Genomic DNA, 26,417 nt, shown 5'->3' on the forward strand with positions numbered 1-26,417 from the left:
CTACAGGTGCCCGCCACCACAGCAAGCTAATTTTTTTGTATTTTTAGTAGAGACGGGGTTTCACTATGTTAGCCAGGATGGTCGCGATCTCCTGACCTGGTGATCCGCCTGCCTCGGCCTCCCAAAGTGCTGGGATTACAGGCGTGAGCCACCGTGTCTGGCCTCCTATTTTATTTTTTGAGACGAGGTCTCGCTCTATCACCCAGGCTGGAGTGCAGTGGTGCAATCTCAGCTAACTGCAACCTCCACCTCCCAGGTTTAAGTGATCCTCCTGCCTAAGCCTCCTGAGTGCCTGGGATTACAGGCATGTGCCACCATGCCCAGCTAATTTTTGTATTTTTAGTAGAGATGGGATTTCACCATGTCGGCCAGGCTGGTCTGGAACTCCTGACCTCAGGTAATCCACCTGCTTCGGCTCCCAAAGTGCTGGGATTACAGGCATGACCCACTGTGCCCAGCCTCATTCTTGGTTTTTAGTTACTCTTATGGTTATTGGTTGATTAAAGTTTTAAGTTCCTTCATAAGTCAGTTTTTCTAGAAAAATATTCTCTATATCTTTTTTTTTTTTTTTTTTTTTTAGACGGAGTCTTGCTCTGTGGCCCAGGCTGGAGTGCAGTGGCAGGATCTTGGCTCACTGCAGCCTCCACCTCCCAGGCTCAAGCAATTCTCCCACCTCAACCCCCGAAGCAGCTGGAACCACAGACACGTGCCACCGTGCACGGCTAACTTTTGTCTTTTTAGTAGAGATAGGTTTTCACCATGTTGGTCAGGCAGGTCTCAAACTCCTGAGCTCATGATCCGCCCACTTCGGCCTCCCAAAGTGCTGGGATTAGAGGCGTGAGCCACCATGTCCGGCCTCTATTTTTTTTTTAGATGGAGTTTCGCTCTGTCACCCAGGCTGGAGTGTAGTGTCACAATCTCACCTCACTGCAACCTCTGCCTCCCAGGTTCAAGCAATTCTCCTGCCTCAGTCTCCCGAGTAGCTGGAATTACAGGTGCCCACCACATTTTTGTATTTTTAGTAGAGATGAGGGTTTCACCATATTGGCCAGGCTGGTCTTGAACTCCTTACCTCAAGTGATCCACCCGTGTCGGCCTCCCAAAGTGCTGAGATTACAGGTGTGAGCCACCGCACCCGGCCCTATTCTATGTATCTGTAGCTGTGCTGTCCAGTGTGATAGCCACTAACCATATGAGACTATTAACCACTTCAAATGTAACTAGTCCAAATTGCGATGTGACATATGTAAAATACACACTGGATTTTAATTTTTAAAAAAATGTTGATTACAAATTGAAATAATATTTTGGATATATTGGGTTAGATAAAATGTTATTAAAATCAATTTTACTTGATCATTTTTGCTTTTTAAAAATGTGATGACTGGGCACAGTGGCTCATGCCTGTAAATCCAGCACTCTGGGATGCCAAAGAGGGTGGATTGCTTGAGCCCAGAAGTTTGAGACCAGCCTGTGCAATATGGCAAAACCCCACATCTAAAAAGAGTGCAAAAATTAGCTGGGTGTGGTGGCATGTGTCTGTGGTTCCAGCTACTTCGGGGGCTGAGGTGGGAAGATTGCTTGAGCCTGGGCGGTGGAGGCTGCAGTGAGCAGTGATCGCCCCAATGCACTCCAGCCTGGGTGACAGGGTGAGACCCTGTCTCAAAAAGAAAAAGGCTGGGCACAGGGCTCACACCTGTAATTCCAGCACTTCAGGAGGCTGAGGCAGGCGGGTAACCTGAGGTTGGGAGCTTGAGACCAGCCTGACCAACATGGAGAAATCCCATCTCTACTAAAAACACAAATTTAGCTGGGCGTGGTGGCACATGCCTGTAATCCCAGCTACTCGGGAGGCTGAGGCAGGAGAATCGTTTGAACCTGGAAGGCAGAGGTTGCAGTGACTTGAGATTGTGCCATTGCACTCCAGCCTGGGTGATAAGAGTGAAACCCTGTCTCAAAAAAAAGAAAAAAAAAAAAAAAAAAAAGGAGGCAGGGTGCAGTGGCTCACACCTGTAATCCCAGCACTTTGGAAGGCCAAGACACGGGGATCACAAGGTCAGGAGATCGAGACCATCCTGGTCAACATGACGAAACCCTGTCTCTACTAAAAATACACAAAATTAGCCAGGCGTGTTGGCGGGCGCCTGTCACCTGTAGTCCCACATACTCGGGAGGCTGAGGCAGGAGAATGGTGTGAACCCGGGAGGCGGAGCTTGCAGCGAGCTGAGATTGGGCCACTGCACTCCAGCCTGGGTGACAGAGTGAGACTCTGTCTCAAAAACAAAAAAAAAAAAAGAAAGAAAGAAAGAAAACTTCCTCTGTTTGGCATTATTATACTGTAGTTATTCTAGGCTCTTTTAGTACTTTTCCATGTGTTTTTCAATTTTTCTTGTTTCTAATAAATGATTTAGGCTATAAATGCTCTGAAAACCACTTGGGCTGTGTAGCAGTTTTCCTGTGTAGCACATTCTCTCATTCGTTTCTCAACAGCCTGTGGATCTCTTTCAGAACTGATTGTATTTTAGTGACACAAGGATAATCACATTACCAAGAGGTTTCGGACAACAGATATCTATCTATAGCATAGCTGGAAAAATTAAGAAGCAGCAATTTTAATTTTTGACTGTTTCCTCTGACGTGTTTACCTTTACTGCTGCCAGATCTCAGACACCCTATCCAACATTCTACTTCTGAGGCAGGATTCTGTATTCTATTTCTGGTTGCCAGAGCCTTCAGTTTACAGAGTCCTAAGATGAGACTGAAGAAAGGATCGTTTCTGTGGTACCTCTATCTGGACAAAATATACTGTTTATTATCCGTGAGAAACGTGAAGGCTTTGGCGGAATATTTTCATATTCTGGATGTGCACGGCAAGAACACCTTGAATGGTCAGTACTTTCAGACATGTCTCCTCTGGGTCCTTACCTGGCTTTAGGTAATGTGCAGGAAAACTTGCAGAGCCAGAAACTATTTTGTTAGTACCTTTTTTTTTTTTTTTTTGAGATGGAGTCTTGCTCTGTTACCCAGGCTGGAGTGCAGTGGCACGATCTCGGCTCACTGCAATCTCCGATTCCAGGGTTCAAGCGATTCTCCTGCCTCAGCCTCCTGAGTAGCTGGGATTACAGGTGTCTGCCACCACGCCCGGCTAATTTTTTGTATTTTTAGTAGAGATGGAGTTTCACCATGTTGGCCAGGCTGGTCTCGAACTCCTGACATCAGGTGATCCTCCCGCCTCGGCCTCCCTAAGTGCTGGGATTACAGGTGTGAGCTACTGCACCTGGCCTGTTAGTAAATATTTTATCTTCTAGTTGAAGCACAGAGAGAAGTTGCCAACTCAGAATTGACATTGAGGACAGGTCAGCTGGGAGGAGAAAATTGCAGACTCTGGTGGAATCCTGGCTCCACACCCATTATTCCTTGGTGATGTGGATAATACAACATCACCCTCTCTAAGTCTCATTTTCCTCATCTAGAGGTGAGGCTTCTCATAATGGAGTCCATCTCATAGTTGGAAAAAAAAGAAGATAATGAGATAATGTATGGCAAATGCTTAGCACAGTGTCTGATGCATCGTAAGGACTTAATAAGTGTTTGTTATTATTCTAATTATTATTCTTGGGAGCTGAGCCCCGCTCAGGCACTAACTCTGGAGACCCCTCAGCAAGACTCTTCTTATCTGTCATAGGGGACGTTTGAATCTGATGAGCTGCAGGGTCCCTTCTACTCACTGCTACTTGTGAATGACCAAAAAAAAAAAAAAAAAAAAAAAAAAAAAAAAAAAAAAAAAAACTGCGGATCTCAGCCATGCTTGTTGAGTTCACAAAATAATAGACATCCAATTAAAACACTTTAGGTTATTTTTAGGACTGAGTAGAAATAAGGTATCCTATCCATTCACTCGTTCTGACCTCAGAGAGAGAAATGTCATTTGTGAGTAAGGGGCTCCTCAGTCATGATTTTAAGGAGCTCATTCAATTTTTAAAAACAATAAAAAGAGGACACCTTCTTTTTCTCTTTACATAGAGATTTACATACAGTGTGTTGCCAAATCTTCGCAATAACCCTGCCCTAGATAAGACAGCTGCAGGGGACCTAGCGGTAAATAAAAGGCTGAGATGGAAATGCTGGGCTCTCTGCCTGCAAAGCCCACGCTGAGTCTTGCTGGGATGCTTGAGGAGTCTAAGCTCCCTGGCAACCAGATCACTCCCTGCTGATGCAACACCCAGGAGGTAACGCCATGCTCATGTCTTCTGGTCACAGAGGGACTGGAGAGTGACCTGGAAGGGTGAAGGCACAGCCTTAATGTTTGCCTTCCTGTGGGAGAATGACTTAAGGCCTTGGAGACTTGGGTAAGCCAGAGTCCGCCAGTTTCAAAACAGTCTCTATTTATTTATTTATTTTTATTTATTTATTTACTTAATTTATTTATTTGGGACGGAGTCTCGCTCTGTCGCCCAGGCTGGAGTGCACTGGCCCAATCTTGGCTCATTGCAGCCTCCACCTCCCGGGTTCAAGCGATTCTCCTGCCTCAGCTTCCTGAGTAGCTGGGACTACAGCTGTGCAACACCACACCAGCTAATTTCTGTATTTTTAGTAAAGACGGGCGGGGTTTCACTATGTTGGCCAGCTAGTCTTGAACTCTTGCCCTCAAGTGATCCGCCCACCGCAGCCACCCAAAGTGCTGGGATTACAGGCGTGAGCCATCACACCTGGTCTCAAAACACTCTTTGTTAAGTAGCCACTAAGTTGCACCTGGAAACATTTCTCAAGGAGCAACTACACAAACATCACTGTGTATACATGTGGTGTGTTGTTTCCAGGCGCTCACATCCAGGGAGGTGTGGAGAAGGAACATCAAGAGGCGGCCAGAAGCCCCCAAATTATGACATTGTATTGTGACTACTGATTCACTGTGCCTTTAGCTGGCTGCAGTTGGGACTCCACATTACACAGATATGTTTTATGTATTCAGTGGAGACATTTTTTTTTTTTTTTTTTGAGACCCAGTCTCGCTCTGTCGCCTAGGCGTGATCTTGCCTTACTGCAAGCTCCATCCCCTGGGTTCACGCCATTCTCCTGCCTCAGCCTCTGAGTAGCTGGGACTACAGGCGACTGCCACCATGCCAGGCTAATTTTTTGCATTTTTAGTAGAGACGGGGTTTCACCATGTTAGCCAGGATGGTCTCGATCTTCTGACCTCGTGATCCACCCGCCTTGGCCTCCCAAAGTGCTGGGATTACAGGCGTGAGCCACCACGCCCGGCCTTTTTTTTTTTGAGATGGAGTTTCACTCTTGTTGCTCAGGTTGGGGTGCGATGGCGCGATCTTGGCTCACTGCAACCTCCGCCTCCTGGGTTCCAGCGATTCTCCTGCCTCAGCCTCCCGAGTAGCTGGGATTACAGGCATGTGGCACCACATCTGGCTAATTTTGTATTTTTAGTAGAGATGGGGTTTCTCCATGTTGGTCAGGCTGGTCTCAAACTGCTGACCTCAGGTGATCCTCCTACCTCGGCCTCCCAAAGTGTTGGGATTACAGGTGTGAGCCACCGCACCCGGCCAGTGGAGCCATTTCTTATGCAGGAGATAGTTTCTGTAATCAGTGAGTAAGGGGAAACACATGTAGGTAAATGTAAAAATCCCTCATTACTGTGATTTGTACATACAACTGTAGACAGCCACACACCACTGTGTAAGTGTATTGCCATGTTTGTTTTTTTCATCTTTTATTCATGATTAATGAGTAGAATGGCAGGCAAAAACTTCTATGTACTCGGTATGCAACAAGATCTTGTAAATGAAAACAACAAAAAAGAAAACAAAAAACTTTCCAGTTTTTAAAGAGTTTTTCAGTATTTTTTCTTCTGAACGTATATGATTAAATATGCATTAACTAATGCACGGAAGAGCTTCACTGTGGAAAAAACACCACGGTCAGGCAAATCCACCCTCGAATCCCAGCTCTGCCACTCACTATGTGAGGCACAACCTTTTTTTTTTTTTTGGAAACAAAGTTTCACTTTTGTCACCTAGGCTGGAGTGCAATGGCACAACCTTGGCTCACCACAACTTCTGCCTCCCGGGTTCAAACAATTCTCCTGCCTCAGCCTCCCGAGTAGCTGGGATTACAGGCATGTGCCACCATACCTGGCTAATTTTGTATTTTTAGTAGAGACGGGTTTTCTCCATGAGGTCAGGCTGATCTCCTCCCGACCTCAGGTAATCCGCCTGCCTCAGCCTTCCAAAGTGCTAGGATTGCAGGCATGAGCCACTGCGCCCAGCGTGAGGCACACCTTTGCTGTTCAATGTGTGGTCCTCAGATTAGCCGCAGCCACATCACCTAGGAGCTTGGAGAAATGGGCAGTCTCAAGTTCCATGCCAGATTTATTCAATCAGAATCTGTAGTTTTACAATATCCCCCAAGTGATTGGTATCCCCATTACAGTATGAGAAATGCTAATACACACTAATTGATATTTGAGACTTACTATAAAGGGTATTGTGTCTGGAGTTGGTTCCTTCTGGTGGGTTCAAGTGGTCTCCCTGACTTCAAGAATGAAGCTGCAGATGCTCACAGTGAGTGTTACAGCTCTTAAAGGTGGCACAGACCCAAAGAGTAAGCAGCAGCAAGATTTATTGTGAAGAGCAAAAGAACAAAGCTCCCATAGCGTGGAAGGGGACCCAAGTGGGTTGCCGCTGCTGGCTGGGGTGGCCAGTTTTTATTGTTATTTGTCCCTGCCCACATCCTGCTGATTGGTCCATTTTACAGTTCTAATTGGTCCATTTTACGGAGTGATTTGTCCATTTTACAGAGTGTTGATTGCTGCATTTACAATCCTTTAGCTAGACACAGAGTGCTAATTGGTGCATTTTTACAGAGTGCTGATTGGTGTATTTACAATCCTTTAGCTAGACATAGAGCGCTCATTGGTGTTTTTTAACACAATGTTGAGTGGTGCATTTACAATCCTTTAGCTAGACACAGAGTGCTGATTGGTGTGTTTTTACAATCCTCTTGTAAGACAGAAAAGTTCTCCAAGTCCCCCACTCGACTCAGGAAGTCCAGTTGGCTTCACCTCTCAGTATGATGCCACTTTCTCTGTAGGGTTATCAGGATTTAGTGAAATGTGGCATTTAAAGTGCCTAACATGGCTGGGTGCACTGGCTTACACACACACATACATATTATTTTATATAAATATAATCTCAGCAGTTTGGGAGGCAGCGGCAGGTGGATTGCTTGAGCCCAGGAGTTCGAGACCAGTCTGGGCAACATAAGGAGACCCCATGTCTACAAAAAATTAAAAAATTACCTGGACATGGTGGCATGCACCTGTGGTCCCAGCTACTTGGGAGGCTGGGGTGGGAGGATCATTTGAGCCTGGGAGGTTGAGGCTGCAGTGAGCTATGAATGTGCCATTGCACTCCAGCCAAAAAATAAATAAAAAATAAAGTGCCTAACACATAAGGTGGTAAATAAGTTTGTTCCCTTCCCCCTACAGCCAAATGCATTTGCTTTATACAAGCATGAGGCATATCAAGGCGTTTATAGATGGGGAATGACTTTTGTTGTTGTTTTTGAGACAGAGTCTTGCTCTGTTGCCCAGACTGGAGTGCGGTAGCACAATCTCGGCTCACTGCAACCTCTCCCTCCTGGGTTCAAGCAATTCTTCTGCCTCAGCCTTCTGAGTAGCTGGTACTACAGGTGTGTGCCACCACGCCTGGCTAATTTTTGTATTTTTAATGGAGACAGGGTTTCCCCATGTTGGCTAGGCTGGTCTCGAACTCCTGACCTTGTGATTCACCTGCCTTGGCCTCCCAAAGTGCTGGGATTACAGGCATGAGCCACCGCGGCTGGCCGAGGGGGAATGATTTTTTTATTCCTCATTTTAATTATCTCAAGGGAAAGGCTCAGGAAAAACATCAGCATCTCCAAGAAAGTGTTCTCAGTCCCCAGTGAGAATTAAGCTCTCCCTTTCATACATGAGGAGCACTTTGTGCCCGTTTTATATGTTAGCACTTTGCCTTTTATCAGTGCTGTGTGCACATCTGTCTGCTCCATGCAGTGTGTGAGCTGCGGGCAGGAGCCAAGCCCTGTCCACGATCTCATTCTCCACAACTCCAGGTCCAGTGCTTTTCCACAAGCTCAAGGGCGATGAAGGTTTGAGGAATTGTAGAAAGTACAGTGGCAAAGCCAGAAACAAAATGTTATCATCATTCTTCCTAGATCAACAAGCTTCCAACATCACTACCGTTTACGTGGCTTCTAGCTGTTTAGCATTTTGGAGCTATATTCAAATAACACATCTCCTCACCTGTCCACCTTAACAGATGTGCTGTTCTATCACTTCCTTCATCATGTGACTGACTTGAAAAAGGCACAGATCAACATTGTGTTTGACATGCTGGACTGGAACGCTGTGGGCGAGATCGGCTTTGAGCAGTTCTACATGCTGGTGTGTATGCTGCTGGCCCACGAGGCAAGTAACCGCACAGCTGCTACCATCCTCTTGCTAATGGGAGCACTGAATTAGGAATACATCAGTTTTCTTCCTTTCACTAAAAAGAGGAAGAAAAGATGGGTGGTGGGGAAAATGAGTTTTTGTTCCCGAATGATTCAGGTTTTTCAACAGCCTCTCCCTGCTGCAGCCCCAGCCTCTTGGCCGCCCTCCTACTCTGCCCTTCCTCATAGAGGACAGATGTGGCCCATCGCATCCCTTCTTGGCATTCCTTTCCTCACTCGCTCTAGCTGGTGATTTTCAGAGAATCACCAGCTAGCTCAAGCGCCTCACTCCTTCGGAGGTCTTTTCTTACCATATATACACTTCCAGTATGTACTTACCCAGTGCCTTTTTTTTTTTTTTTGAGACTGAGTCTCGATCTAGCCCAGGCTGGAGTGCAGTGGCGCGATCTCGGCTCACTGCAACCTCCACCATCTGGGTTCAATAGATCAAGTAGCTGGGACTACAGGTGCACACCCCCGGACTCCTGGCTAATTTTTTGTATTTTTAGTAGAGATGGGGTTTCACCATATTGGCCAGGCTGGTCTCAAAGTCCTGACCTCAAGTGATCTGCCCGCCTCGAGCCTCCTGAAGTGCTGGGATTATAGGTGTGAGCCACCGCACCCGGCCTCAGTTCCCGTTTTTTTGAGGGAAGGAGGTCATCATTTTATCACCCATGCCATGATGTTCCACAAGACTTTCACTGAAGGAAATGCATTATAGTAACCAGAGTTCTGTCTAGCAGAATGGATCATTACAGGTGGCAGAATTCAAGTTCCTTTTGAATGCAGACGCTGAAGTAAGACTTCCTGCATCCATGATAGAACCCTTTCAGCCCTGAGCTTCTGATTTTCTCTTTTGCTTTTAGCTCTCTAGGGAAGGGGCTGGTGAAGATACGTCTTGAGGAAACAAGTTAGAAAGCAGCGTTGACAACACTGTTGCTCATCTCACCTATTTCTCTTGCACTAGAACCATTTGGAAGGACAGTTTATGTACCGTCATTCCCGGCCTGTCTTTGACTTGCTTGACCTGAAAGGGGATCTGAGAATTGGTGCAAAAAACTTTGGAATGTACAGATTTCTCTTCAATATTCACAAACAGGAACTCAAAGATCTCTTCCATGACTTTGACGTTACAGGTGACAATGTAAGTACAGACCAAAATGTGGCATCTGTGTGGCAGTCCCTTTCCTTCCATAAGCAGAGAAAAATGTCTTACTACATATAGGAGAGATGGGAGAGGAGGAGGGCGGGAAAAACCTACTCAAATAAGCATATTGCATGGCACTAGGATCAGAAAAAAACTTAAGACTTATGGGCCCTTGAAGAGAAAGGGTGGACTAACTGCTATATCATGGCCAGGCTCAGGGGCTCATGCCTATAATCCCAGGACTTTGGGAGGCCGAAGCGGGAAGATCACCTGAGGACAGGAGTTTGAGACTATTTACTAGCCTGGCCAACATTGTGAAACCCTGTCTCTACTAAAAATACAAAAATACAAAAATTGGCTGGGTGTGGTGGCTTACGCCTATAATCCCAGAATTGGGAGGCTGAGGTGGGCGGATCACCTGAGGCCAGGAGTTTGAGACCAGCCTGACAAATACGGAGAAACCCCATCCCTACTAAAGATACAAAATTAGCTGGGCGTGGTGGCACATGCCTGTAATCCAAGATACTTAGAAGGCTGAGGCAGGAGAATCGCTTGAACCCAGGAGGCGGAGGTTGCGGTGAGCCAAGATCATGCCATTGCATTGTACTCCAGCCTGGGCAACAAGAGGGAAACTCCGACTTAAAAACAACAACAACATGGCCGGGCGCGGTGGCTCAAGCCTGTAATCTCAGCACTTTGGGAGGCCGAGGCGGGTGGATCACGAGGTCAGGAGATCGAGACCATCCTGGCTAACACGGTGAAACCCCGTCTCTACTAAAAATACAAAAAACTAGCCGGGCGTGGTGGCGGGCACCTGTGGTCCCAGCTACTGGGAGGCTGAGGCAGGAGAATGGCGTAAACCCGGGAGGCGGAGCTTGCAGTGAGCCGAGATCGCGCCACTGCACTCCAGCCTGGGCGACAGAGCGAGACTCCGTCTCAAAAAACAACAACAACAACAAAAATTAGCCGGGCGTGGTGGCAGGCGCCTGCAATCCCAGCTACTCGGGAGGCTGAGGCAGAAGAATCGCTTGAATCCAGGAGGTGGAGGTTGCAGTGAGTTGTGATCACACCGCTGCATTCTAGCCTGGGGGACACAAGGAGACTCCGTCTCAACAAACAAACAAACAAAAAATGCTACATCATATAATATGGATACAAAATTATACTTTAGAGGCAATTTAATCATATGGTAGTAGTTTGGTGTTGGGGGAAGAGTTTGTAGATTTGAATTAAACAGGAAGAGATTATATGATGAATGAGAGCATGTGAGCATAATCCTAAGGGTTGGGCACTGTGGTGCACACCTGTAGTCACAGCTCCTTGGGAGGCTGAGAAGGGAGGATCGCTTGAGCCCAGGAGTTCCAGGCCAGCCTGGGCAGCATAGTGAGATGTCTCAAAAAAAAAATTCCTAAGAGAGAGCTATGGTGAAGAGAGTTAATTCTGCCTATTTAAAGAGGAAATCCACATTGGGGAAACAAGTGGCAGCTAAGGTTGAAAACAATGATCACACTGTGAACAACCTTAGGTGCCAGCCTGAAACCTCTGGACTTGACATGGCAAAGGTCGGTGAAAAAAGTAATCGCGGTTTTTGCCATTGAAAGCTGGCAGGCTGGGGCCGGGCACGGTGGCTCACGCCTGTAATCCCAGCACTTTGGGAGGCCGAGGCCAGTGGATTATGAGGTCAGGAGATTGAGACCACCCTGGCTAACACAGTGAAACCCCGTCTCTACTAAAAATACAAAAAAATTAGCTGGGCGTGGTGGCGGGCGCCTGCAGTCCCAGCTTCTCAGGAGGCTGAGTCAGGAGAATGGTGTGAACCTGGGAGGCGGAGCTTGCGGTGAGCCGAGATGGTGCCACTGCACTCCAGCCTGGGCGTCAGAGCAAGACTCCGTGTCAAAAAAAAAAAAAAAAAAGAAAAGTAATGGCAAAAGCCACAATTACTTTTGCCTTTTGTACCAACCTAATAGAAGAAAGTGACCTTTGTGCTGGGCACCATGGCTCATGACTGTAATCCCAACACTTTGGGAGGCTGGGGTGGGCGGATCACTTGAGGCCAGGAGTTCGAGATCAGCCTGGCCAACATGGTGAAACCCTGTCTCTACTAAAAATGTAAGAATTAGCCAGGTGTGGTGGCACATGCTTGTAAGCCCAGTTACTCAGGAGGCTGAGATGGGAGAATTGCTTGAACCAGGGAGGCGGAGGTTGCAGTGACCTAAGATCACACCACTGCACTCCAGCTTGGGTGACCAAGTGAGACACCGTCTCAAAAAAAAAAAAAAGAGGCCGGGTGCAGTGGTTTACGCCTGTAATCCGAGCACTTTGGGAGGCTGAGGCGGGCGGGTCATGAGGTCAGGAGTTTGAGACCAGCCTGACCAACATGGTGAAACCCCGTCTCTACTAAAAATACAAAAATTAGCCAGGTGTGGTGGTGTGCATCTGTAATCCCAGCTACTCAGGAGGCTGAGGCAGGGGAATCACTTGAACCTGGGAGGCGGAGGTTGCAGTGAGCCGAGATAGCACCATTGCACTCCAACCTGGGTGACAGAGAGGGATTCCGTCTCAAAAAAAAAAGTGACCCTTGTTCCTTTAGCATCTACAATAGACTATTCCTGGGTACTCGACTACAATCAGACTATAATTATATCCCAATTACCAAGTGTCTTTAATTTTCCAAGTTAAAACAAAATTGAAAAACAAAAATGAATACAATCCTGCTATCATCTGAAACAAAGTATCAAGTTTTTCCTGAAATAATTTTTCTTTTTTCCCCCCCAACCCAAAGCTTCTTAATTATCAGGAATTTAAGCTGTATACAATCATCTACATTGACAAATTACAGAGGAGGCAGAAAACAGAGGAGAAAGAAAAAGAAGACAGAAAAAGTAGAGAGAACGAGAAGTCTCTACTCGAAAAGAAAATGTCACATGAAGTAGATGTAAGCCGAAAGAGTATCTTGGAAAAAAATGAGACCTGAAAGTACAGAACATGAACATTGATGAAGACTGTTAACATGTCTAAAAATAAATTCAGAGCATCAAAGTGGATATCTTTATAATTATTATTATTATATATTTTTTTGAGACACAGTCTTGCTGTATCGCCCAGGTTATAGTGCAGTGGCATGATCTGGGCTCACTGCAACCTCTGCCTCCTGGGTTCAAGTGATTCTCATGTCTCAGTCTCCCGAGTAGCTGGGATTACCACCATACCCAGCTAATTTTTTGTATTTTTAGTAGAGATGGGGTTTCACCATGTTGCCCAGGCTGGTCTCAAATTCCTGACCTCAAGTTATCCACCCACCTTAGCCTCCCAAAGTGCTGGGATTACAGGTGTGAGCACTGTGCCCAGCCAAGTTCTGAATTTTAATAACCTCGTGACCTCACACAGAACTCACAATAATGTAATGTGGAATAACCACTTTCATATTGTTGACATGTCTCAATTCTGCTGCTGCTTTTCAGATCAACCCTGATCAATAGCTTCCTCTGTATTCAACTAATTGCTAACACAACATACTGGAGCCAGGTAGGTGAAAGAAGGTGCAGCTTTCCTGATACTGGTCATTAGTGGTCCAACAGCCTCCTACTTCTTAGGCTAAGGCCACTTAGGTGCCTGAGATTTCACATTAGCCAATGGTGAAGTGCTCCAACCACACAGTAGTTGACATTTAAGGATATGGAGGCTATGTTCTTCTTAGAATCCTAATTATTCTGAGTTAAGTACTTAAACAAGTGTACCAAATTTACTAGGGTAAAATAATAATTATTATTTTTTGAGACCAAGTCTCGCTCTGTCACCCAGGCTGGAGTGCAGTAGCGCAATCTTGGCTCACTGCAACCTCTGCCTCCCGGGTTCAAGCGATTCTCCCTGCCTCAGCCTCCTGAGTAGCTGGGACTACAGGCGCACGCCACCATGCTCCGCTAATTTTCGTATTTTTAGTAGAGACGGGGTTTTACCGCATTAGCCAGGTTGGTCTCAAACTCCTGACCTCGTGACTCGCCTGCCTCGGCCTTCCAAAGTGCTGGGATTACAGGCGTGAGCCATCGTGCCTGGCCCGGTAAAATAATTATTACATGCCCTTGCATAATTTTAATTTTTTGATGCCTTGAATAATTTAAAAATATTTTTTGGGATGGGACTTATGACTCCTCTCTACCCAACTGTACTGTAATGTTATTGATGACAGCTACCATATAATCATGTGCTTGCTATGGGTTAGGTAGTTCTTTAAATGAATGATTTATTCTTATGGCCCTACGAATTAGGTATTATTATCCTCAATGTGCAGATGAGAAAATTAAGGCCTAGAAAGATTAAGGACCTTACATAGCTCGCAAGAGGGAGGACCAGGATTCAAATTCAAGGTCAATTAGATGCCTGTGCTTAGAGTCAGTATCTGAGTAGCTCATTTTAGTTTCAGCAGATTCAAGTTTTAAGCTGGGATTTCATTGGCTTGGAAATCTATTTTGCATAATGTTTAATTAATCACCACATCTCCTGCTACCATAAATTTCTCAGGAAAGAAGTTAAATACAGCTCAAAAAATAAATACAGCTCATTTACTATAAACCAAGAATTTCTTAAGGATACATTAAATAATATAACTGGCCTTAAGGAATTCCATGAGTTCCAAAGTACTTAACATCAAAAATAGAATTTAATTACGCTTTGTCAATGTGCAACAGACAAGAATACTGCTTATCTAAGATTGTCATTCATAAGTTAAACTTGTAAATAACAGCAAATAATTACTATCTCTATATTTAATAGACATGGGATTTTGATTTCATGCTTTCAAGTGTGACAAATGTACTTAGCAGCCAAAACTTCTCTTCCCCACAATGGTACCAGAAAAACAAACACAACTCAAGACACTTGACCTCTGATATAGGGATAATGGTATGTATCTCATGAAATTGTGAAACACAAAAAGATGCAAGGCATCTCACTACAGTGCTCTTCCCTTCCTTTGATTTGGTGAAGAGTTTGCAATTATTCTCCAAGGAGAAACTCTCTGGCAAGCAAGTATGGACACTACGACACCTACCCACTGTACTGAAAGATGAGCACTATCTGTTCAGAAAATGGCAGCTAGAGATTAGCCATAGTTCCAAAGTGCCCCTCTAAGCTCATCTTGGTATAAACCGTTTCTGCTTCTTGTGGCAGCCTCAATGGCTTTTGCCACCAGATAGCCTTGGGATCTAGGCATGGTTTTGGGAGAAGAAATTTCAGTGAGGTTTCAGGAAGGCTTCTCTCTCCTATCTTCCAGAGGGGTCCTGAGATATATAAAGGGTAACCATGGCCGGGTGTAGTGGCTCAAGCCTGTAACCCCACCACTTTGGGAGGCCGAGGTAGGTGGATCACTTGAGCTCAGGAGTTCGAGACTAGCCTGGGCAACATGGTGAGGCCCTGTCTCTATTAAAAACAAAACAAAAGGGTAACCATGGATATGTATTTTTTCAGATATGGTCTCTCAAGCAATGAAAATACTATACTCTTTATTGTTTCAGGATGGGGGCAGGGAGAAAAGATGGCCAAAGATAATAGGTACATACAGGTACTGATTTAGGATAATTTAAAACCACATCAAATGACTGAAGTTTCAGGAATGAGCAGTTTTATAAGTTTTCCCCTCCACTCTGGAAACCATTAGGGTGGCTATAAAAGGTATAATTAATCAACTATCATTTTTTTTTTTTTTTTTTGAGATGGAGTTTCGCTCTTGCTGGAGTGCAATGACGCAATCTCAGCTCACTGCAACCTTCACCTCCTAGTTCAAGCGATTCTCCTACTTCAGCCTCCTAAGCAGCTGGGATTACATGTGCCCGCCACCACGCCCAGCTAATGTTTGTATTTTTAGTAGAGATGGGGTTTCACCATGTTGGTCAGGCTAGTCTTGAACTCCTGACCTCAGGTGATCTGCCGGCCTCAGCCTCCCAAAGTGCTGGGATTACAGGTGAGTCACCGTGCCCAGCCCAACTATCATTTTAAAAATGTTCTTCCTTTTAAGAGCATCTTCCTAAACTGGATGCTTCTAGAATGGTATCAGTAAACTGAGCATCTCTCTGAATTGCTCACACTGAAACTTAGTGTCAAAACGAAAATTCAAATGCACAATTTCAGTGATATTCTTTTGGGACTTAGTAGTACGATTTATAAAACAATCTACTAATGTACACTTTAGGACTTTTTTTTTTTTTTTTTTTTTTTTTGAGAGAGTCTCGCTCTGTCGCCCAGGCTGGAGTGCAGTGGTGCCATCTTGGCTCACTGCAAGCTCCACCTCCCAGGTTCAGGCCATTCTCCTGACTCAGCCTCCTGAGTAGCTGGGACTACAGGCGCCTGCAACCACGCTCAGCCAATTTTTTTGTATTTTTAGTAGAGACGGGGTTTCACTGTGTTAGCCAGGATGGTCTCGATCTCCTGACCTCGTGATTCGCCTGCCTCGGCCTCCCAAAGTGCTGGAATTACAGGCATGAGCCACCGCGGCCGGCCACTTTAGGACTTTTTTTTTTTTTTTTTTTTTTGAGACGGAGTCTTGCTCTGTCACCCAGGCTGGAGTGCAGTGGCCAGATCTCAGCTCACTGCAAGCTCCGCCTCCCAGGTTCCCGCCATTCTCCTGCCTCAGCCTCCCGAGTAGCTGGGACCACAGGCGCCGCCACCTCGCCCAGCTAATTTTTTGTGTTTTTAGTAGAGACGGGGTTTCGCCGTGTTAGCCAGGATGGTCTCGATCTCCTGACCTAGTGATCCGCCTGTCTCGGCCTCCCAAAGTGCTGGGATTACAGGCTTGAGCCACCGCGCCCGGCCCTAGGACTTTTTCATAATTACATTTTATGATAAAAAATTTTAAATGTGTTTGTAGGTATGTGTTAGATGCTTCAATGTAAGTTTCACTATTTCCACAGTGAAATAGCCCATCAGATTATGCTTTTAAGGGTAGAGTTTACTAGACAATGTACATTTAGGTATGTTTTTGGATGGTACCAACACTCTGTATCATTACTATGTCACAGTTGCACTGAAATGTTTTGGTCAACCAAGTGTGTTCAGGTGGCCTCAGCCTTGGGGAGAGAGCAGCACCTGCAGAGGTAGAGGAATGCAGGCCTAATGGGAGGGAGGGCTTACCCAGCTACAGTTTCAGCCCAGGCCAACAGACTGGTTCCTCCACAATCTACGTCCACTACAAAGAGGGAAGACATTTGGAGGAAGCTAACCATAAATAAAGTGAGATCATTTATTAGGTTGGTGCAAAGGGAACTGCAGTTTTTGCCACTGGCATTAAAAGCATTAAACGCAATGGCAAAACTGCAATCCCCTTTGCATCAACACAACATCTTCCACCAGTCCTTAGAGTTCACGTCTTATCATCTTAAGCCTCATACTAAAGACAATGATTAGAAAGAGACAAATGCACTGTGCTGACATCTGCTGAGTGGGACAGTTACCCACCTTCACAGCCTACAGAACCAGGAGGATCAGAGGAGCCACAAGAGGCCCAAACAGACATCACAGAAGATTGGCTATAGCAAGGGAAGTTATCAGCTTCGTTCTTTCCTCTCCATAAGTAAAAACACTAAATTACAGTATTTGAGAGTTGGAGGTGGACATAATGTATATCTGCTAATTTGTTCAATTAATAAGACCATTAAAACACTATAGTGTCTTAAAAACTTGTCATAAAATAAGGATTTTTTTCACATTAATGGGGAAAAGATAGATAAAAGTTATTCAGTAAGTATTATCCAGAAAAGTGACATAGCTATTTGAAAAAATACACGTGGATTGCTACCCTACTTCTTTCACCAAAATAAATTTCACATAACAATGAAACCAAAAAGGAAACACACGAGAAATATTTTTTAACCTTGGATTGGGGAAACATTTTTATAACCCCAGATTGGGGAAGATCTTTTGAGGTTAAGAAAACCCAGAAGCTGTAAAATAAGAGACTGACAGATCTGACCATGAAAAACTTAAAATCTGCACACGGTAAATTCCACACAAACAAAAGACATGGCAACACATGATAGAAAAGAACTAATTTCCTGAATATAGAATGGGTACTCATAAGTCTTGAGAGTCAAGACCAAAATGCAATAGGAGTATGGGCAAACAGAACATTCACAGAAAAAAAAAAGAAAAAGAAAAAGAAAAAAAAAGTGGCCTTAAAATATAGTAAAATGTGAAACTTCACTCGTAAGGAAAATACAAAGCAAAACCACAGGACAAAGTTCTTATCCAATTGTCAAAGATCAGAAAGGTGGTCAGGGTGCAGAAAAATTAGAGCAGTCATCCTGCTGTAGTATAAGGATTAACTGGTAAAATCGCTTTGGAGGACAAGTCACATAAATCTATAGAATGCAATTCCTACACCTATGTATACAGAGACAAAGATCTTACCTATGACAAAGGAAACTCACTGCAGCACGGTTCGTAGTAGCAAAAAAATTGGAACAGCAAAGCCTACCAGAATAGACACTGATGTAACTATGGTATGCCCAGACCATGGAGTACCACTGCACCTATTCAGAGGAATTATGCAGCTCTAGATCTGTGTATGCTGAATGATCTCTGAGGTTTACCATTTTAGAAAAAAAACAGAGTGCAGAATAGTATATGTATTTATGGGAAAAAACGAGGTGGAGTGAATATACACTAGAAGAGTGGTTCTCAAGTGCGCCTCCCAGATCAGCAGCAGCAGCAGCACAACCCGGGAACTTTTAAGCATGCAAGTTATAGGACAACACCCAGATCTACTGACTCAGAACGTCTGAGGGAAGTGTCAAGCAACCTGTTTTAATAAGCTTCCATGTGATTCTGATGCATGCTCAAGTTTAAAGATACCAGAAAATGGTCAAAGTTGTTACCTCTGGGGAGGAGAAACAAGAGCGACAGGAGTGAAAGACTCTTTTCACCTTGATATATCTGGACTCTTTTTCCATGGGTGTGTATTGCCTACTTCATAAAACTATGAAGTATCACCTACTTTCCATGAAATGTACCCGGGCTGGAGTAAAATGGCATGATCATGGGTCACTGCAGCCTTGACATCCCAGCTCAAGCAATCCTCCCAACTCCATCTTCAAAATAGCTGGGACTACAGGCGTGCTCTGTCACGCCTGGCCAATTTTTTAATTTTTAGTAGAGATGGGGTCTCCTCTACGTTGCCCAGGCTGGGTCTTGAACTCCTGAGCCCAAGCAGTCCTCGTGTCTTAGCCTCCCAAAGTGCTGGGATTACAGGCATTAGCCACGGCACCCGGCCAGCATGATTCTTAAAAAACAAAAAGAAAAAGAAAAACACAACAACCTATTTTAGACCAAGATTTCAATGTAGAAGATGAAGCACATTTATAAATGACCATGTATGACTTGGCATAGCAGAGCCTAAGTTTGGTGATAATGAACCTGTTATTTATTGAGCAAAGGTTTTAAAAAGGAGGAAAACCTTCACAATTCTCACTTAGAATGAGGCAATTACCCTTATATAGAGAGTAAAAACAATTAGAAACCAATTATAAAGGCAAAGACAAAGAGAAAAATTGAACCTTTTTTTCTTTCTTTTAAAAAAAAGCACATAAACCCTACGTACTAAAATTATACACATCAAGTACTGGTCCAATCTTATAGCAATCTATTTACAATTAAACAGCACCATGGTTTTCCCATCTAGGTTAGTTAAACATGCCCAGAGAATTGTTATTCAAAGTATATGTTCCTTTAAAATAAAATAAACTCTTAAAAAAGAGAGCTCAAATCCTCAACAAAGACCTTTTACCAATCGATATCATAAATATTGATGACATCACCAAATTTGCTTAAGAAAAAATAGTTTTAAACACTTTTTCTTTTCCAGCTGACAAACTTGGAGAAGTGCTGCTATTCGATGTGGCACACAAATGAACAAAAACTTTGATGACAGGAGCAATACACTGAATTACCCTAATATCTCCACTTCTAAACACAAAAAAAATTCTCCTTTGGGATTAATGCTGTGGTCTTTGCTTGAATTTAGATTCAATCATCAGCAAATTTAAATTAGATATAGCCACAATCTTTAAAATGATTACATAAAAATAAGGAAGTAGTTAAAGCTCTCAGAAACATGATGTTACAATTACAGATTTAATCAGGCTATAGGAAATTCAATACCATTTAAACATTACATTTAAACTAATTAGCAGTTTCATTTTGTCATTAAAATTAATAATGCACTTCACATCCAAGTAGGTGTGGAGGGCTGACATTTTCCGACTGAGAACAGCGTTAAGTGCCTTCTTGCCTGTACTGTTCCATCTCATGGATTCTCAGGGGCACAGTGGTCACATGTTAGCCCCCCTTCTCACTTATGGAACCAACTTTTAAAAGGCTCCAAATTAAACCTAACTCTTGGCAGCTTTACTCCAGTCATAGTAGAGAAGATCAGGTTATCTCCCTGGATTTTTCAGTCCCCTAATCTATTGCAAAAGACTCTTAATTTGCTTCTTTGCTACAAAAGATGAGGGAGGAAAATTGTCATCTACCATGACTAGAGGTAACAGTGAACTGGAAAGCACTAAGGTATAAAGCAATGTTTCATTATTTGGTCTCACTGCTAATGTTTATGTGACACCAGTAAACTTTTCACACTTAGAAATTTTGAGTTGAAATTTCCCCTAAAAGATTGAAAATAGGCACAGTTCTCCCAGGCACAGATAGAATAGGCTTTCCTTACACCCCTCCATGCAAAGCGGAGGAGATCATTTACTTTATTGACTTGTAGTGGGAACAGCTATACTTGATTCTGGTGTTTCCTGGCCCAGGAACCATGCATTTGGGGGTTATACTTAGCTATGAAAAGTTCCAAGCAGAATAGATAGATCAATGAAGGTACTATATAGTAGTGAACTTCTAAGCCTGGATATAAAAACGGCTTCATCATATAGACCTTTCAAAATACTTATGCAGCAAGATGACAGCGACCTTTCAACTGAGTATCCGTTGAAAATCAGAGACCTGACTGTATTGACGAAATTATTGCCTAGTGTTCCAGAAAGGTACCTGCCACTAATGTGCTGAAAGGCACCAAACTTTAGTGTGAATGTAAATAAGGAGCTCAACATGTGGGATGAGGAAGCAACACTAAAGCACAATTTGCCAGTCTCTTTTCATTTATGGCTAAATATTAATTGAGCTAAGAATAAAAAACCAGAACAGAAGCAACCTCAAATACTGCTCTTTTCAGTTTCCATTAACAAAAAAAAAAAAAAAAAAAAAAAAGAAAACTTAAGTTTTATATCCATTATTTATGGTTTCTGGAAATTATATAATTTGATATATTTTTCTAAAAAAATTCTGTATTCAAAAAGGTGCTTGGTGCTGTCCTTCATGGATGCAATGTTTCATTTACAGTCCAAGTCACTGAAATACAGCCATTACATAGTTGTTGAGTGTTTTAAAATAAATGGTTATCTATTTCTTAACTGCCTTTCAAATTAGAAATTGTAATTACATGAGTCTCAAAGCCTGGCTCTTTGTGTTTTATTATTTTTGTTGGTCTCCATCACAGATGGAATTTTTCACTGGTAATTCCTCAGAACTAAATCCATTCATAGGGAATTTAGAGCAGTGAAATAAATTTCACGCCGTAGAGTAGGAAATGACAACAATAACAATAAAAAGGAGCAGACGGATGTGGGAGCCAGCCAACAGGGCTCAGTTTAGTTCTCCACTGGTGTTGGGTTCTGCACAGGTTGGCTCACTATAACCTGTACAACATAGTCCTTTGGGATCTTCAGCTCTTCAAACTTCATTTTGTCAGTGAGAGGTCTGCCAGAAAAGAACCACCGCTGACTACCTGGTTCCACTCCCTCTGCTGCATGCAACCGTCTCTTCATGTGGAATACTGTGTCTGTGCTGCGAACCACAAGCTTGAGGTCTTTGCCTGTGGAAAGGCGCAAACGAAGCTGACATTCATATCCAGAATTGGGTGGTGGCTCAGGAATATCCAGAGTCTCTATGTCGCTCTTTTCCTCTATCATGTTGATTGGTGGTGCCAAGCAATACACTGGAAGCTGATATCTGTTCCCCAGTTCATCATAGCACTCTGTAAGTGCACCTTCAGAAAGAGAAGATATGAATAAGAACTTAAAACTTAATGAATACATTTTTGTTTATACCTCACAAAATGCTTAAGCTTCTCTTGCTAGCATGGCACTGTAGAGAAAAAAACATAAAACAATGCCAATCACTGTCAGCTGATCATCAATGATGATTATCAAATCCTATGCCCAATTATTTGAGTGTTTAATTTTATATTAACCAGAATGCTGATCCTTACCCCACACTCTTCTAAGTCATTTCATATCCATTTCACAATTTCATTAAAACAGAAGTGAAAGCACATACAACTCGAACGTACTACTAATATTATTAATGCTTACACAAGACTTAGATAACATTTAAATTACATTAGGATATCTTTTACAGAAATGAATCCGCTACCTTAAACAAGCAAGCAAATAAAAAAAAAAAATGGATTTCTAAGCTTAACTCACCACAAGTGTTCTACAGCAGTTTTCTTTTATTTTTTCTTTTTATTTAGACGGAGTCTCGCTCTGTTGCCCAGACTGGAGTGCAGTGGCGCTATCTTGGCTCACTGCAACCTCTGCCTCCTGGGTTCCAGTGATTCTCCTGCCTCAGCCTTCCAAGTAGCTGGGATTACAGGTGCCCGCTACCACACCCGGCTAATTTTTTGTATTTTCAGTATAGATGGAGTTTCACCATGTTGGCCAGGCTGGTCTCGAACTCCTGACCTCAGGTGATCCACCCACCTCAGCCTCCCCAAGTGCTAGGATTATAGGAGTGAGCCACCATTCCCGGCCCTAGAGCAGTTTTCTTAGCGCCTGGACTTCTTTTTTTCTTTTTGAGACAGAGTCTCGCTCTGTTGGCCAGGCTGGTGTGTAGGGATGTGATCTCGGTTCACTGCAACCTCCATTTCCCAGGTTCAAGCAATTCTCCTGCCTTAGATTCCTGAGTAGCTGGGATTACAGGCACACACCACCACGCCTGGGTAATTTTTGTATTTTTGGGAGAGACAGGGTCTCACCATGTTGGCCAGGCAGTCTCAAAACTCCTGACCTCAAATGATCCACCTGTCTCAGCAGCCCAAAGTGTTGAGATTACAGGCGTGAGTCACCATGCCCAGCCCAGTGCCTGGACTTCCTAAATTGAAGCACTTGGCAAGAAGTCCTTAGTCCAGAGAGATCACAAATTAGAGATGATAGCTTTAGCAGCTGCCACAGATTCACTGCTTATCTATGAGTCTCATTAGTAAAATTACCACAGAAATGACTGAGGTGTTTTATTTAATCCCAATTAGTCTATCTAGTACAGAGAAGCTATGGATTAAAAAGGAAAAACAAAAGGGCTATGACATAACGAGCTAGCTCAGGGAAGGGAAAAAGCACTCATGGTTTAAAAAAAATGTATTAATGGTTAATTTCCTTACAAATCATATGTTGCCCAGGCTGGACTCAAAACTCCTGGGCTCAAGCAATCCTCCTGCCTCCACCTCCTGAGTAGCTGAGACTAGGTGTGTAAACTACATTATAGTTACCAGGACTTCCTTGGGGGAACTTGAAAGCATAACTTTTTTTTTTTTGAGATGGAGTTTCGCTCTTGTTGCCCAGGCTGGAGTGCAATGGCGCGATCTCGACTCACCACAACACCTGCCTCCCGGGTTCAAGCGATTCTCCTGCCTCAGCCTCCCGAGTGGCTGGGATTACAGGCATGCACCACCATGCCCGGCTAATTTTGTATTTTTAGTAGAGACGGGTTTTCTCCATGTTGGTAGGCTGGTCTTGAACTCCTGACCTAGGTGATCTGCTCACTTTGACCTCCCAAAGTGCCAGGATTACAGGCGTGAGCCACCGGGCCCGGCCAAAAGCATAACTTAATGAACGTTTTAAGGTTATACATAACATATCCTTTCCTCAAACTAGAATATGATATCAGCTTATTATCAATTTGGATAAAAAAACTGAAATGTCTACCAGATCCAGAACACTGAGAAATGGTTATCAATGAACAAATGAGTTAATGAACTGATATTTGTGTTTAATGTCAATAGGATGAAAATATAAAGAATGAAATGAAATATGTGAAATGAGTCTGGAATGGTCACCAACCCACCACAGTTTCAATCTGGTCTGCCTTCTAAGTGACATAAGATGTGCTGGGGTGATAGCTTAGTTGGAAAGCAGAACACACACGAATCTTCCCTCTTCTGTGTTTAGCCTCTGTGTATTCACTAATACCACTGTAGAAATGGATCTACTTCAAGCACAGTTGTGATCACTAGCAGTCCCTATACCAGTAACTTCACACTGCCCTTTTCCCTTCTGCCCTTCATCCCAGTGAGTCAGGGTTTAGTTTTCAAATCTCTAGAAGGCAAGAGACAAAAACTCCATGAAGAGTTAAAGCTGGCTAGTGTATCTTCTTAAACATGCTCTGCCAGCGCTCAATCCATAATGCTGGAAGTAAGCTATTTAGACAATTACAGAAGCTCCCATATTTCAGTATTTTTAGAAATGGTAATTTGTTTTTTATTTAATATGGAATTTTCTAGTTTATTTATTCTTTCTGGCACTTCTTTCTACAAAATTATAATCTGAGTTGTAAATATGCTCTAGTTTTACATTAAACTAAAAATCACACTTCCTGTGTCTAGTCTGGCATGCAAAAAACGTAGAAGTCACCACTCCATCCTAACAAGTAAAAGGCTGAGCAAACTGAAAAATCAACAGATATTCTTAGATCTGTGGAGAAGTAAGGTCACAGGGCAAACCACTGCCCCCAAAATAGGAGAGACAGGCAGGCTAATACAGAGAATCACCATTTCCCAGAGCAGACGCCCAGGAGCTGAAATCTCTGCGGAGCCAGTGCAGGGTAGGGAAACCTCAAATGTAACTAAGTCAATTGCTAAAGGCTCAGTGTGGGCAAGTCTTAGAGAGAAAACTCCATGGGGACTTGGTGAAGGGTGTCTGGGGAGAGTGATACCTTCCTGAGTTTTACCTTCTGGACCTCTACAACTTCCTCGTAGTGACAGTCAGAATAATTCCCTGGGTTGGAGGAGGGTGCAAAAGGAACCATTTTTAAATATGCCGGAGCATTCTGCCCTCAGAAGAAACTAACTAGAGTCTATCCTGCTGGGGTTTTATCGAGCCTAACTAATTTGGGAGAAGAGAAATACCCAGCTCTAGCCCCTTCTAACCATCTTGTCCCACCTAAGGTAGAGACTATGACTGAACAGCACTGGTCAAGTCATAGTCTTTTTGTGAGGCAGAGGCTCACAAAAAGACTAAAACCTCCACATTACTAAAGGCCCATTTCACACAGCTCCCATATATTATATCCACCTTTCCCAAAAAATTACAAGATGTACCAAAAGGCAAAAAAACAGTTTTTTAGAGCAAGCACAAAACTAGACTCAGATATGGCAGAGGTGTTAGAATGATCAGACTGGGAATTTAAAACATGATTAATATGCTAATGGCTCTAATGGATGAAGCAGACAGCATATAAGAACAAATGGGAATGTAATAAGAGATGGAAATCCTAAAAAAGAACCAAAAGAAATGCTAGAGAATAAAACCACTGTAACAGAAATAAAGAACGCCTTTGATGGGCTTACTGGTAACTGAACATGAATGAGGAAGGAATATCTGAGTTTGACGATATCTCAGTAAAAATCTCCAAAACTGAAAAGCAAAGACAAAAAAGACCAAAAAACCTTGGGAGGTCCAGGTGGGGGTATCACCTCAGGTCAGGAGTTTGAGACCAGCCTGGCCAACATAGCGAAACTACGTCTCTACTAAAAGTACAAAAATTAGCCGAGCGTGGTGGCGGGTGCCTGCTACTCGGGAGGCGGAGGCAAGAGGAACTGCTTGAACCTGGGAGGCAGAGGTTGCAGTGAGCCGAGATTGCGCCACTGCATTCCAGCAATTGGGCGACAAGAGCGAGACTATCTCAAAAACAAAAACAAAACAAAACAAAACAAAAACAAAAACAAACAACAACAAAAAACGCAAAAAACCCCACGAAACCCAAAAACAAAAAACCCCACCACAAAACAGAGTATCCAGAAACTGTGGGAGAAACCAAACTGTAACATACACATAATGGAAATAGCAGAGAAGAACAAGAGAAACAAGAAAAATATCTGAAACAATTATGACTGAGAATTTTCCAGAGTTAATATCAGAAAAACTACACACATCTAGGCATATCATTTTCAAACTTCAGGAAATCAAAGATTAAAAAAAACCAAAACCAAAACCAAAAACAAAAAAACCTCCTGGTCAAACATTGATTCATGCCTGTAACTCCAGCACTTTTGAGAGGCCAAGGCAGGAGGGTAGCCTGAGCCCAGGAGTTTGAGGCCAGCTTGGGCAACATAGGGAAACCCAATCTCTACCAAAAACAAAAAGCCAGAGGGGAAAAAAACAGTTTACCCACAGAGGAGCAAAGAAAATAATTAAATGGCTGGGCGCGGTGGCTCATGCCTGTAATCCAGCACTTTGGGAGGCTTTGATGGGCAGATAGCTTGAGATAGCCTGAGCTCAGGAGTTCAAAATCACCCTGAGCAACATAGTGAAACCCTGTCTCTACAAAAAATACAAAAATTAGTTGGGTGTGGTGGTGTGTCCCTGTAGTTCCAGCTACTCCGGATGCTGTGGTGAGGGGATCGCTTGAGCCTGGGAGGTCTAGGGTGCAGTGACCCGAGATTGTCACTGCA

The 26,417-nt window shown here is 43.6% G+C and overlaps 2 protein-coding genes across 3 annotated transcripts in view; one reads left to right on the forward strand and one right to left on the reverse strand.

The window, feature by feature from the left end:
- The first annotated feature begins 2,616 nt into the window (after nt 1-2,616).
- Nucleotides 2,617-12,579, forward strand: EFCAB9 (EF-hand calcium binding domain 9). Its single transcript, XM_005558528.5, is given in 5 exon segments — nt 2,617-2,888; nt 8,328-8,476; nt 9,467-9,643; nt 12,429-12,527; nt 12,529-12,579. Coding segments are annotated over 5 exon segments (612 nt in total). The 5' UTR covers nt 2,617-2,752.
- Nucleotides 12,580-19,032: 6,453 nt separating this feature from the next.
- UBTD2 (ubiquitin domain containing 2) overlaps nt 19,033-26,417 on the reverse strand; it is a 73,397-nt gene continuing 66,012 nt past the window's right edge. For both annotated transcript variants that reach the window (XM_005558526.5, XM_065547050.2), the window contains exon 3: nt 19,033-21,737. In XM_005558526.5, the coding sequence (XP_005558583.1) occupies nt 21,340-21,737 (398 nt within the window). In that variant the 3' untranslated portion in view covers nt 19,033-21,339. The remainder of the gene's footprint in view (nt 21,738-26,417) is intronic.

This window comes from Macaca fascicularis, chromosome 6 (genome assembly GCF_037993035.2).
Source record: "Macaca fascicularis isolate 582-1 chromosome 6, T2T-MFA8v1.1".
Taxonomy (NCBI): domain Eukaryota; kingdom Metazoa; phylum Chordata; class Mammalia; order Primates; family Cercopithecidae; genus Macaca; species Macaca fascicularis.